Source organism: Mesoplodon bidens (assembly GCF_964165515.1).
Source record: "Mesoplodon bidens genome assembly, chromosome: 19".
In the NCBI taxonomy this organism is placed as follows: Eukaryota; Metazoa; Chordata; class Mammalia; order Artiodactyla; family Ziphiidae; genus Mesoplodon; species Mesoplodon bidens.
Window position 1 is genome coordinate 56,922,712 of NC_138179.1, and position 12,101 is coordinate 56,934,812.

Sequence of the window (12,101 nt, forward strand, 5' to 3'; positions counted from 1 at the left end):
AAGATTTGATCTAAAATTGATATTTAGAAGAGAGTATATGGATTATAACTTCCCGTCTTTAATTAAGATGGATTTAGGCATAAATTAGTTTTCAGCAAGAAAAGATATTTAGTATAAAACAAGTGCAGTGAATAGATATTTTGATCCAAGTCAAGAATATAAATAAGGAAAACATAAATTTTATCTTAGGTTGTTGTAACAAAGTACCGTAGACTGGTGGCTTATAATCAACAGAAACTTATGTCTCATATTTCTGGAGACTGGAAGTCTGAAATCAGGTTGCCAGCATGCTTGGGTCCTTGGTGAGGGCCTTCTTCCCAGGTTGCAATAGGCTGGCTTCTTGCTGTGACCCCACAGTGTGAAAAGAGAGAGAGAGAGAGAGCCGCTGGGGTCACTTTTATAAAGTCCCTAATCCCATTCATGACCTAATTACCTCCCAAAGGCTCACCTCCTAATACCATTACATTTCGGATTAAGATTTCAACATAAGAATTTTAGTGGGACACAGACGTTCAGTCCATAACAAAATTATATAAACCCAGGATATATATTGTTTCTCCTGAGTGGTTAATATGGACTATATAGAGTTAGCTGTCCTTAAATTAAGGCGTTCTTAATGTATATGAAATATATATCAGAAACCGTATATGTAAGCAGTTTGAAGACTTTAAAGCACTAAATCTAACATACTATTTGTGTGTTGGCTATAATTTCAAGCTGTGGAATCTTGTATGTGAACTGAATTTGTCTTGTGTATGCGCTGTGCCTGGTTCGCTGTAGGCAGTAAGTTTAAGTGAGAATGAGTACAGGAATGAGAGAACACTTAGTGGAACACATGTGTGTCGCCCTTGTTAGTTTGAGGCTTAATTCCTTGCATCTTTCAGGTTGATGTTGCATTTGCTAATTAAGTTTGAATTAAGTATCTATGAATTATAAGTACCTTATTCTTATTCCTTATAAATGATGCCCATAACATTAGGCTGTCTGAACACTGAGGGCAAAAAAGTTTACTGAAAGTTCTTTTCTGTGGATGATTCTGTTAAAGCCATTAAGATCTACTTTTTATGAATATTGGGTATAATTCATTGCTGGTAAATGTTTCAGTAAACTTGGAATGGATGATCATTTCCATAACTCTTGACTGTAGATATTCCTGGCAGAGCAAAAAATTAATATGCTTGCTGTTACAGCTGTTGTTCAGCACTGTTTTGGAAGTTCTCATAAATAGAATAGAATAAAAAAGGAAAGGAGGAGACCTATTTAGATAGGGGAAGGACAGCTCTCATTCGCATGTTAGGGATGTTAGGTTGGCCATAAATACCATGAGAGTGCCAGTCTTACTCTCTTTTGTTCACCTTTGCATCCCAGGCACTTAAATAGTACCTGGCATAGAGTTGAAATTCAGTAAATATTTATTGAAGGAATGAATAATGAAGATTTTATGCTTTGTAGGATTTTCTAGCTAGGCTAGTAATTAAAAAGCTGCCAGAGTTAACGAGAGTGCAGTAAGACTACAGTAGAACTGATAGACTGTGTCTAGCTTTTGCCTTGGGATGAACTCTCCAGCCCATGGTCCCTGTGTAACACAATACGATTCCTGTAAATATCAGTTTGGGGGGTTAAATCTTTATTCACTGAGGTTGTGAAAACTCTTTTGCTTGTTTTTAAATCTGTTGTATTCCTTTTTCTCTTTGCAGTTCTAATTGTGGAGTGGTAAACATATACAATCAAGATTCTTGTCTCCAAGAAGCAAACCCAAAGCCAATAAAAGCTGTAATGAACTTGGTTACAGGTGTTACTTCTCTGACCTTCAATCCTACCACAGAAATCTTGGCAATTGCTTCAGAAAAAATGAAAGAAGCAGTCAGATTGGTAATATTTCTTTACCCTTTCCTTTTAGCATTGATAATTTTAAAATTTAAAGTTGCAAACATGGAAAGATAATAGGAAAGTGTTGGATCATTTTGAAAAGAGTAGCCTCCTTTGATGTAGACATCCCTTGTATTGTAGCGTTTGGGTGTGACTGTAGAAATGACTGACGGCTGCCACCGAATCTGTGTTACGTCAGTTCTGCTGGGAAAGCTATGCTGTCCCTTCCTAGCGTGTCTTGAGTGGTAGCTTCATTTTCAGAGGTTTCTTCCAGCATATACGTGAAGGAGTATGTTTAAAGCAAACCCTTCATTCCTCTATAGTGTACTTTTTAAAAAATTAATTAATTTATTCATTCATTTATTTTTGGCTGCATTGGGTCTTCGTTGCCGTGCACAGTCTTTCTCTAGTCGCGGTGCACAGGCTTCTCATTGAGGTGGCGTCTCGTTGTGGAGCATGGACTCTAGGTGCACGGGCTTCAGTAGTTACGGCACACAGGCTCAGTAGTTGTGGCTCGTGAGCTCTAGAGCGCAGCCTCAGACGTTGTGGCGCACGGGCTTAGTTGCTCCACGGCATGTGGGACCTTCCCGGACCAGGGATCGAACCTGTGCCCCCTGCATTGGCAGGCGGATTCTTTTTTTTTTTTTTTTCAGTATGCGGGCCTCTCACTGTTGTGGCCTCTCCCGTTGCGGAGCACAGGCTCCGGACGCGCAGGCTCAGCGGCCATGGCTCACGGGCCCAGCCGCTCCGCGGCATGTGGGATCCTCCCAGACCGGGGCACGAACCCGTATCCCCTGCATCGGCAGGCGGACTCTCAACCACTGCGCCACCAGGGAGGCCCTAGCAGGCGGATTCTTAACCACTGCGCCACTGGGGAAATCCCTAGTTTTCTTTCTTCATCTACTTTCTTAGGCCTGGTGTCATAATGGAGTGGAGGCAATTCTTAATTTTTGAAAATAAATTGAGCTTGAAAATAAATTGTGTAAAAAGATTGCAATTTAAATAGCTGGATAGTTATTTGTGAAGATAGCTCTGTGCCAGGGGTTCCCAGGACTTCCCCCAGGTTTGGTGAATAGAATAGTAAATAAAAGGACTCACAGGACTCAGAATATAGTCATACTCATGGCTAAGAATAATTACAGGGAAAGGATACAAAGCAAAATCAGTAAAAGGAAAAGGTGCATGGGGTGAAGCCTGGAAGAAACAGGCACAGGCTTCCAAGAGTCCTCTCCTAGTGCAGGTCACATAGGACACATTTAATACAAGTCCTCTCCCAGTGCAAGTCACATAGGACACATTTAATTCCTCCAACAGCAAGTTGTGACAACATGTGTTAAGTGTTTTCTGCCAGAGAAGCTCATTAGAGACTCAGTGCCCAAGGTTTTTATTGGGGGTTGATCATGTAGGTACCCTTTGCCTAGGAGGTACCCAAAGTAAAGGCTCCCAGAAGAAAGGCAAGTGTTCAGCATAAACCACATTAGACAAATCATTTAGGCACAGTGAGCTGTCCTTATCATTTAGGGAAAGTTTCCCATGTGTGTAGGAACCTGTATGCCAGTCAAGTTCCCAGACTCCATCTAAGAGCCACTTGCAAGCGGGCCTTTCTAAGGATAGCAGCCTCAGGCCAGTGTTGACTCTCTTCTGCCCAACCTCAGAGTTCAGCTTAAATGTCACTCCATCTGTGTGAAGTTTCCTACCCTTCAGGCAGAACCAATTTCTTCATTCATTCAACAGTTACTGGCTGTGGGCCAGGTATACAGATGGCATAGAACTTTGAATGGCAGCATTACACTGTGCTATTGTTATGTGTATACCATAAGCACTTTACAGAGATTCTTATTTTTATCTTGCTTACTCAGCAAGTAAACCTTGCACACTTCATCAGCTTTGTTTAATGTATAGTTTACAAAGATTTGTAAAAGAATTGTACAAAAATATTTTGAGCCAAATAACAGTCCTCAGAGGATTGGCTCACCCCAAGTCAACAGCTAGTAAAGGGCAGTGAACTGTGATGCTAGATTCCATATTCTTTCTAACATTTTAATGGTTTTCTGACTAAATTCCTCAGAGCCCTAGAATGTGTATAGGACTTCAGATGGTAAGTAGGGCAAGTAGGAGACTAAGCTCCTCCCTGTATTATATAGAGCAGCCTCAGTATTACTTGTGGTATGTATTGGCATTTTGCATAAGATTTTCTTTGAGGGAAGAAAGAGTTCTGCTGGAAAAAGTGGTTGGAAAATATAGCATTGTGTTTTATTGCCTCTTGAATGAATCATTTGATAAATGAGAGGATCCTAATTCAAGTCAGCTTTAAAATCTCCGCTCCTGTAATGGTAGTGGTGGACTAGTACATATTAACCTTTTATCATTTTAATGGTAGTAAGCTGTTTTAGAAAACCATGGGATCTATCTCTGTTGACATAATGTATTCTGCAAGATGCCTAGTAGTTAGTTCTGCCTAGTTTGCTTCAGTGATCATGGCAGCATTTGTGGTTTTTTATTGTGGCAAAATCACACAAGGAATTCATTAGTAACAGCCAACTCCCATTTTTTTTTTTCAACTACCATTTTTTAAATGGTAGTCAACCATAATATCTAATGGAAAGAAGCCGGGCATAGCTTCAGAATGCCTCAGTGAAACATTGGTAGTGTCATTAAATGCAATCTCTTATAGTGATCCAAAGAGTTCTGTTATTCCAGCACAAAGCAGTGAATATAAATCTAAGCCATTGCACCAGTCAGAGACTCAGAAGTTAAATTGTTGTTACATCTACAATCTTGGATGTTGTAGAAGTTGTGAAACTCCTTATCCATTAAATTAAGGATGAGCGACCTTTTATTTGTTGAATTTTGGTATCTGGACCCTTAAATGTAATACAGAAATTACATTGGAGATAAAGGGAACTTTCTGAATTAAAGAAGTTTTGTTGTTTTTTTTGTGTGTGTGTGTGGTACGCGGGCCTCTCACTGTTGTGGCCTCTCCCGTTGTGGAGCACAGGCTCCGGACGTGCAGGCTCAGTGGCCATGGCTCACGAGTGCAGCTGCCCTGCGGGAGGTAGGATCTTCCCAGACCGGGGCACGAACCCGTGTCCCCTGCATCGGCAGGCAGACTCTCAACCACTGTGCCACCAGGGAAGCCCAGAAGTTGGGTTTTTATGGGACTTTTTCTTACTAGTTCAATTACAGCTTTTAATACAGGGGTCATAAAGAGAGGTTAGAGCACAGCTGAGTTCTAACCAGGTGGGGGTCATTGGTCTGAGGGAAGATGTACTAAAAACACTGGGGAATAGTTACAGTTGAGTCTTTTAGGAGGGCATAAACATGTTTTTTGCCCCTGATATCCAAGTCAGTAGGGGAGATAAAATTTAAAATTAAATTGTCTATAAGTTGGTATTTATCCTCCATCAGGAAGAACACATCAGCTTGTCGTGTGAAGCCATGGCCGCTGTGTACGGTTGTGTAGGTTATTTGTTGCACAAGGCACCACATCTAAAGAGACTCCATTTACATCATAAACTTTGTGTTTGTATTTACTGTAGTATTTCTGATAATTTTGGTAACAGAATTGTTCTGTTTATTTAGCTAGAAAAATACACAGCTACCTTCTGGTAAAAATGAACTTTAAAAAATTGCTTTTTGGGCTTCCCTGGTGGCACAGTGGTTGAGAGTCCGCCTGCCGATGCAGGGGACACGGGTTTGTGCCCCGGTCTGGGAAGATCCCACATGCCGCGGAGCGGCTGGGCCCGTGAGCCATGGCCGCTGAGGCTGCGCGTCCGGAGCCTGTGCTCCACAACGGGAGAGGCCACGGCAGTGAGAGGCCCGCGTACCGCAAAAAAAAAAAAAAAAAAAAATTGCTTTGTGTCTTGTGCCCCAACTTTTGTGAACTTCTTAGCTTTAATGGATCAAGACCACTTCTAATGCCTTTGCATTGATGCCAGGCTGTGCAGGCGGAGCCTGCTTCCCAGAGAAGTAGAAAATAATTCAAAATGGCTTGGAGATTCACTGTAAACTTTACTTTCTTGACAAAAAATGGTCAGTAGGCATTTATTGGGGGAGTAGGGCCTAGTGACTGACTGAAACCAGTGTAATAGACAGGTGTATCTAACAGTGGGTTTTACCTGGTACTTGTCTATGAAAATCACCTTGATTGGGTGGTTTAAAGTCTCATCTAAAAGTGTGAAGGATGATAGACTACCATGATTAATAGCTGAATGATAATTCTGTGTGTGAGTATGAAGGTGGTGTATTTCTTGGAAGAGCTAGAGAATGTGTGAAAATGAGTTTGTTAAAATCCTAATCTGCTTAAGGTAACAGCTTCCGTGCTTGGGTTTTATTTATCCACAAATTGGACGAAGACTTGTCTTGCCTAGGACTTGTCTTGCCTACTTGGGGGAAAACAGGCTCTACCTGGGCCTGTTTTCTCCCAAGTAGACTTTCCTGGAGAAAGAGACCTGGCCTTGAGGTGAGCTTTTGGTTCTTTCTCAATCAGAACACAGTTTCACTTGATGAACTAGGTTTTCATGGTTTAGCCCTCCTCAAGGAGAGATTGCAAGAGGCAAAGAATATACCACAAAACTGAGAAATAAAAGTGAAAAAAAGGGAGTTATATGATATCGGAAGATTTGTTATGACTTTGTCTTAGATTCAAACTCTTCATAATGTTTGAAGTACCTGTTCCTTGTGATCAAATTTTAGTATCCTTTACTGTGGTTATTAAGTTAGAGCATTAATGGGCTCTACTGTTGACTTTTCACTTTATTCATTCACTTATTCGTTTGACCTTCCCAGGCACCATGCTAGATGCTACATTTTAATGCAGCATCAAGAAAGCACTTCTCTTCCTTCCCTTCCTTCTCAGTTAATAGCACATTGAGAATCAAATTTTAATTTTGGAACACTTTGCTGTATTAAGAGAACTGTACTTGATGTGTGCTACAATCAAAAGGAATTTTTTTTTTTTTTTTGAGGTACACGGGCCTCTCACTGTTGTGGCGTCTCTGGTTGCAGAGGACAGGCTCCGGATGCGCAGGCTCAGCGGCCATGGCTCACAGGCCCAGCCGCTCCGCAGCATGTGGAATCCTCCTGGATCGGGGCACAAACCCCTGTCCCCTGCATCGGCAGGCGGACTCTCAACCACTGCGCCACCAGGGAAGCCCCAAAATGAACTTTTTGTTTCAGCAAAATGACAGAATGAAGACTAAAATTTGAGAAAGATGAGCTCCCAGTTGTTGTAGTTTAAAGCTTTTTATTATTTCCTGCAGGTCCACCTTCCTTCCTGTACAGTATTTTCAAACTTCCCAGTTGTTAAAAAGAAGAATATTTCTCTTGTTCATACTATGGATTTTTCTCCCAGAAGTGGTTATTTTGCCTTGGGGAATGAAAAGGGCAAGGCCCTGATGTATAGGTAGGTATTATTTATGTTTAGAAGTCAGAAAGAAGTCTCAGCTTCTTTTGAAAATGTGAAGATAAAGTTGTTACATTCTCAAGCCTGTAATTATGTATAATTTATTAGATCTGTAGTTTACTAATTAAGATTTATTAACTGATAAATTATAGAGTGTTTATAGTCGACTCCCATCGTCATATCTAAAAAAAAATGTGCATTTTTCTACCAGAAGATTTTTCTAGCAGAAAATTTACTTGCGGAATTTTTGGAGGAGAGGGGGAAGCTATATTTTGAAAATGTCAAATTGAGGGAAAGTGGCCACTTGAATAATACTGCCCCTTTCTTGGTGCCTTATGTGTAGATTGGCCTTTGTTGACTTGACGGTGCTCTATTTATTCCACTAGATTTAAGTGATTTTTTTTAAGAGGTATTTCTTTTCCTGCAGCTGTAAGCTGTAAATAAGGATGTTAACTACAAAGGTACCAAAAGCCTGTGCTCTGTGCAGGTTCTTTTCTGTGCTCAGCCTGCTTGGCTATAAAGCAAGAACAAATAAATCTAATTACACTGTTGCTAGAAGATACAGGTGACAAGGTAGCTCTGGGGGAGAACCTGTGACTTAAAAATAATAGCCACCTTTCCTTGCTCCCATGTGTTGGCAGTGAACGTTGCATAGAACCCTGTGTTTATGTTTGTATGCTTCAGGGAAGGCCTGCTTTCAAAGAAACTGAAATCTGGGGTGAAGAAGAGGAGGAATACAAATTGGTTTTGAAAAGAGCACATAGCAAACGATAGTACGGCTTACAGTTTCACTTACTTTGAAAGGAGAGTGGTTGGGTGGTCCCGGGAAGATGGATAATGCCGTCATTGTCATTTCACGTCATTTTTGGAGTGATTCTTTCCGTTTGGATTTTATAAAAGGAAGCAGATTCTTACTGAACTTAGGAATTCTCTTCCAAAGCTTTGGTTTATTATAACTGATTTCTTTCTTTTCTTAAGCCCCAGAGCTTATTAGCGTTTTCACCAGGGCATTGGTCTCTATCTAGTGAGACTGTTTCTAGCATGTGGGTTGGACTGACAGCATTTCTGTTGGATGTGGCTGGTCAGGTATTTCATAGACCCTGATGTAATGCTTTGGAGCAAGCTGATGGCTTTTATCTAAAATCTGAGGTATTAGCATTAGGATACTTCAGAATGTCAGCTTGAGGAGTAACCTAGCTGCCTAGTGAGAGTGATTGTGATTACATTTCCGCACCTGAAGTCTTCCTTAATGTCATTCTGTGATCTGATTGACAGTATCCTGGGTAATCACAAAATTGTTTTGATGATTTGTCTTTTACTTTTTCAGGTTGCATCATTACTCAGACTTTTAAAGAGATTATTTGAAGTAAGAAAATCTTTCACTTTTTTTTCATCCTACAAAGTTTTAAGGTTACACCCACTGCTGTCAATTGGCAGAGGGACCATATTAACTGATTTTTGTTTCTTTGCCTCTGGGTTGCTCTGCCTTCAGTTAAGGGAGTGGGATGGATATAGATCAGGAAGAGCCTAGCTGGACTTGAACCTTCCTTGGGAATTTTTTATCCCAAATCACAACAGTCTGGCTCTGTTCTTCTGAGGGCAGATCTTTAATATTGTGTCCATAATGGTCATCAAAATTATAATGACTGAATATTTAATCCACAAAGGAGAAGAGACTTAACTGAGAGAGATAAGTATCTCCAGATATAATTAGAGCTTCCGTAAGCTGAAACCCTTTTATTTTGTGTGTTTCTTGAGAGATTATAAGTGGCTTGCCTTGTAGCTAGTTAATGGTTGGTCATTAGTTTTGCTGCCATATATAGTATATATATTTGGCATATGCGTATATGTACACATATACGCCATATATGTATTTCTTTTTCTTCCAGTTTCATTGAGATATAATTGGCATACAGCACCGTATAAGTTTCAGGTGTACAGCATAATGGTTTGACTCACATACGTCATGAAATGATTACCACAATAAGTTTAGTGAACATCCTTCATCTCGTATAGATAAAAATTAAAGAAATAGAGAAAAACTTCTTTCTGTGTGGTGAGAAGTCCTAGGTTTTACTCTCTTAACCACTTTCCTGTATAACACACTACAGTGTTCGTTATATTTATCATGTTGTACATCCCATCCTTAGTACTTATTTATCTTATAACTGGACGTTTGTACCTTTTGATTTCCAGGTACAAGATTTGTGCCTTCCTCCAATTGCTGCTTTTGGTATTTAAAACAGTCGGACTTGCTTCTTATCCCATGGCTTTATTTATTTATTTTTTTTAATTTATTTTTTTTTTTTGATATTTTTTTATTTTTTGCTGTATGTGGGCCTCTCACTGTTGTGGCCTCTCCCGCTGCGGAGCACAGGCTCCGGACGCGCAGGCTAAGCGGCCATGGCTCACGGGCCCAGCCACTCCGCGGCATGCGGGATCCTCCCAGACCGGGGCACGAACCCGTGTCCCCTGCATCGGCAGGCGGACTCCCAACCACTGCGCCACCAGGGAAGCCCCCATGGCTTTATTTTTCACCTGAGATATGGTGGTGGTTCTGAGGTGGAGCTGCAACCGGCTGTTCATCACAGTTGACTAATTTGGTCTTCTCTGAGATTCATAAATGTTGAGGAGAGACTCTGGGAGTGCATGTAGACTTAATTAGGGGAAAGAATTTTTGAAGGTGGCGGAATTTTGAGCAAAACATTAGCCAGGCGGGGAAAGCAGTCCAGCTGCCTTGCCTTCCAAGACAGCACTGCCAGTGCATGTTGTTTGTTGGTCACCAGTGACTGTAAATCAAGTATATATTTTCTTCTGTTCTTTCCTCAGATCCAGTTGAGCCACAAGAGAAACCCATCCTGATAAATCTTCTCAGGAACTTTCCAGAATGAGTGATAATATAAGGATAATGATATATTGAGCCAGCTGTGCTTATTTAAGTTACCAGAAATGTTTTAATAAAAACCCATAGTAACTTTTGTTTGAAACTAAGTGTATGTGGTTCTTCCCTCTCCACCTACACACACGCTAATTTGGGTGCCTTTCTTTTAAGACCCAACATGAGAGATTGGAAACACCTGTCCGTAGCCAAAAATAATACAGGTAGTCAGTCTCCTGTTTCACAGTTAACCCTGATTAGTATTTCCCCCTTTCCCAGCATAGATCTCTCTGTGTTTCTGGGTATCAGCTAACAGAGGTTCTGATGAGCCATGGAGGTCAGTCCACATTTATGAGAACCTTGGAATCTAATGGTATAAATTTTGAACCTTCAGGTTTTCCTAGAAAAGGTAGTTGTGGAAGTGAAAAGACTTTTCTGGACTTAGTACTTCAGATGATTGTCACTGTTACTTTGTGGGGAAGGGGGCATATGGAAACCTGGTATGCTTGTCCTACTAATTACTAGCCACTCCCCTTCCTGGAAATGTTCATGACGCCAACTTAAAAGTTTAGTTGAGGTTCCAAGTTTGTCAGTTGATTGTGTAATTCTTTAATCATAATATAACCTTGCTTAAGTCCCTATGTTTCTTAGGAAAAATTGACATTATATTATGTATTTCACCCCACCTCCTTTCTAAAATGTGGAAAAGAAATGGCAGGTTAGAAAAGGAAGTTACCCCAATGACAAAAAATGGTTCTGGCTCTGCCCAGAGAAGTAATAGATCCCACTTAACTGTACAAACAAACAGACCAGTGCTGGGTATCTTCAGTGTCTTCAGGGTCCTTCCAGGTCTACGGGTGATGACCTCGAGCAGCCCACTGGATTGTGTTAACGTATCCCAGCATCTTTCTAAAAGAACATTTTCTATTAAGATGAGCTATTGCTGTACAATTGTGGAGACCCTTCCTACGTGGCCTCCTTTTTCAGCATCATCTGTCGTAAATAATACTAAGGCTAAAAATTTCAGAGTCCTAGATCCAGTAGGCTTATTAATATTTCTCTTTTGAGTTACTAGAGGGCAGCATTAGATTATGTGAATAATTGAAGATTTTGTAGCTTTTTGTCATCACCTTATCTTAAGCTTCAGCTCAATCAGTTTCAGAAATGGACGCTAAGCGTTCTACGTGCTTATTTGCATGTGGTTTTCAGAGTGTGAAAGACTTATAGGAATTTATCGTTCTAGAAAAAAATAATGGAAGTAGAGTTTAAATTTATTTATTTTTGGCTGCATTGGGTCTTCGTTGCTGTGCGCAGGCTTTCTCTAGTTGTGGTGAGTAGGGGCTACTCTTCCTTGCAGTGGTTTGCCTTGTTGCGGAGCACGGGCTTCAGTAGTTGTGGCACGTGGGCTCAGTAGTTGTGGTTTGTGGGCTCTAGAGCGCAGACTCAGTAGTTGTGGCGCACAGGCTTAGTTGCTCCGCAGCATGTGGGATCTTCCCGGACCAGGGCTTGAACCCGTGTCTCCTGCTTTGGCAGGCGGATTCTCAACCACTGCGCCACCAGGGAAGCCCCCAGAGTTTAAATTTTAATTCTACTTTGTTAACATCTCTAGGTCATATTTATACTCTACTAGGGGCAGAATGAAGAATTCCCAGTTCTAATTTTTTTTACTCCCTTGATGGGGATTAGAGGATTTGAGTCAAGTTCAAATCCTTCTTCTTGTAACCAGTGCCAAGCGAACTCTTCAAGGAGATAAGAGCCACAGTCATGAACTTATTTACCCACTTCTCTATTGGCAGTTGCTAAAATAGCATGAATGTGGCTCGTACGTGTTTTAGGGGGGACTCTCAAGCTGTGAGGTGATATTTTGTCATCTAGACCCACATGGGATTTATTTGGAGTAAAATGACCTTTAGTGTATTCGACTCATCTCTCACCCAATCCCTGCTACAA

General features: G+C 40.9%; 1 protein-coding gene across 2 annotated transcripts in view; it reads left to right on the forward strand.

Moving 5' to 3' along the window:
* The window catches only part of UTP18 (UTP18 small subunit processome component), a 42,467-nt gene extending 32,207 nt beyond the window's left edge, over positions 1-10,260 (forward strand). For both annotated transcript variants that reach the window (XM_081218186.1, XM_081218187.1), the window contains 4 exons: positions 1,698-1,872; positions 7,131-7,273; positions 8,601-8,639; positions 10,103-10,260. In XM_081218186.1, coding sequence (XP_081074312.1) covers positions 1,698-1,872; positions 7,131-7,273; positions 8,601-8,625 — 343 coding nt within the window. In that variant the 3' untranslated portion in view covers positions 8,626-8,639; positions 10,103-10,260. The remainder of the gene's footprint in view (positions 1-1,697; positions 1,873-7,130; positions 7,274-8,600; positions 8,640-10,102) is intronic.
* Positions 10,261-12,101: the final 1,841 nt, after the last annotated feature.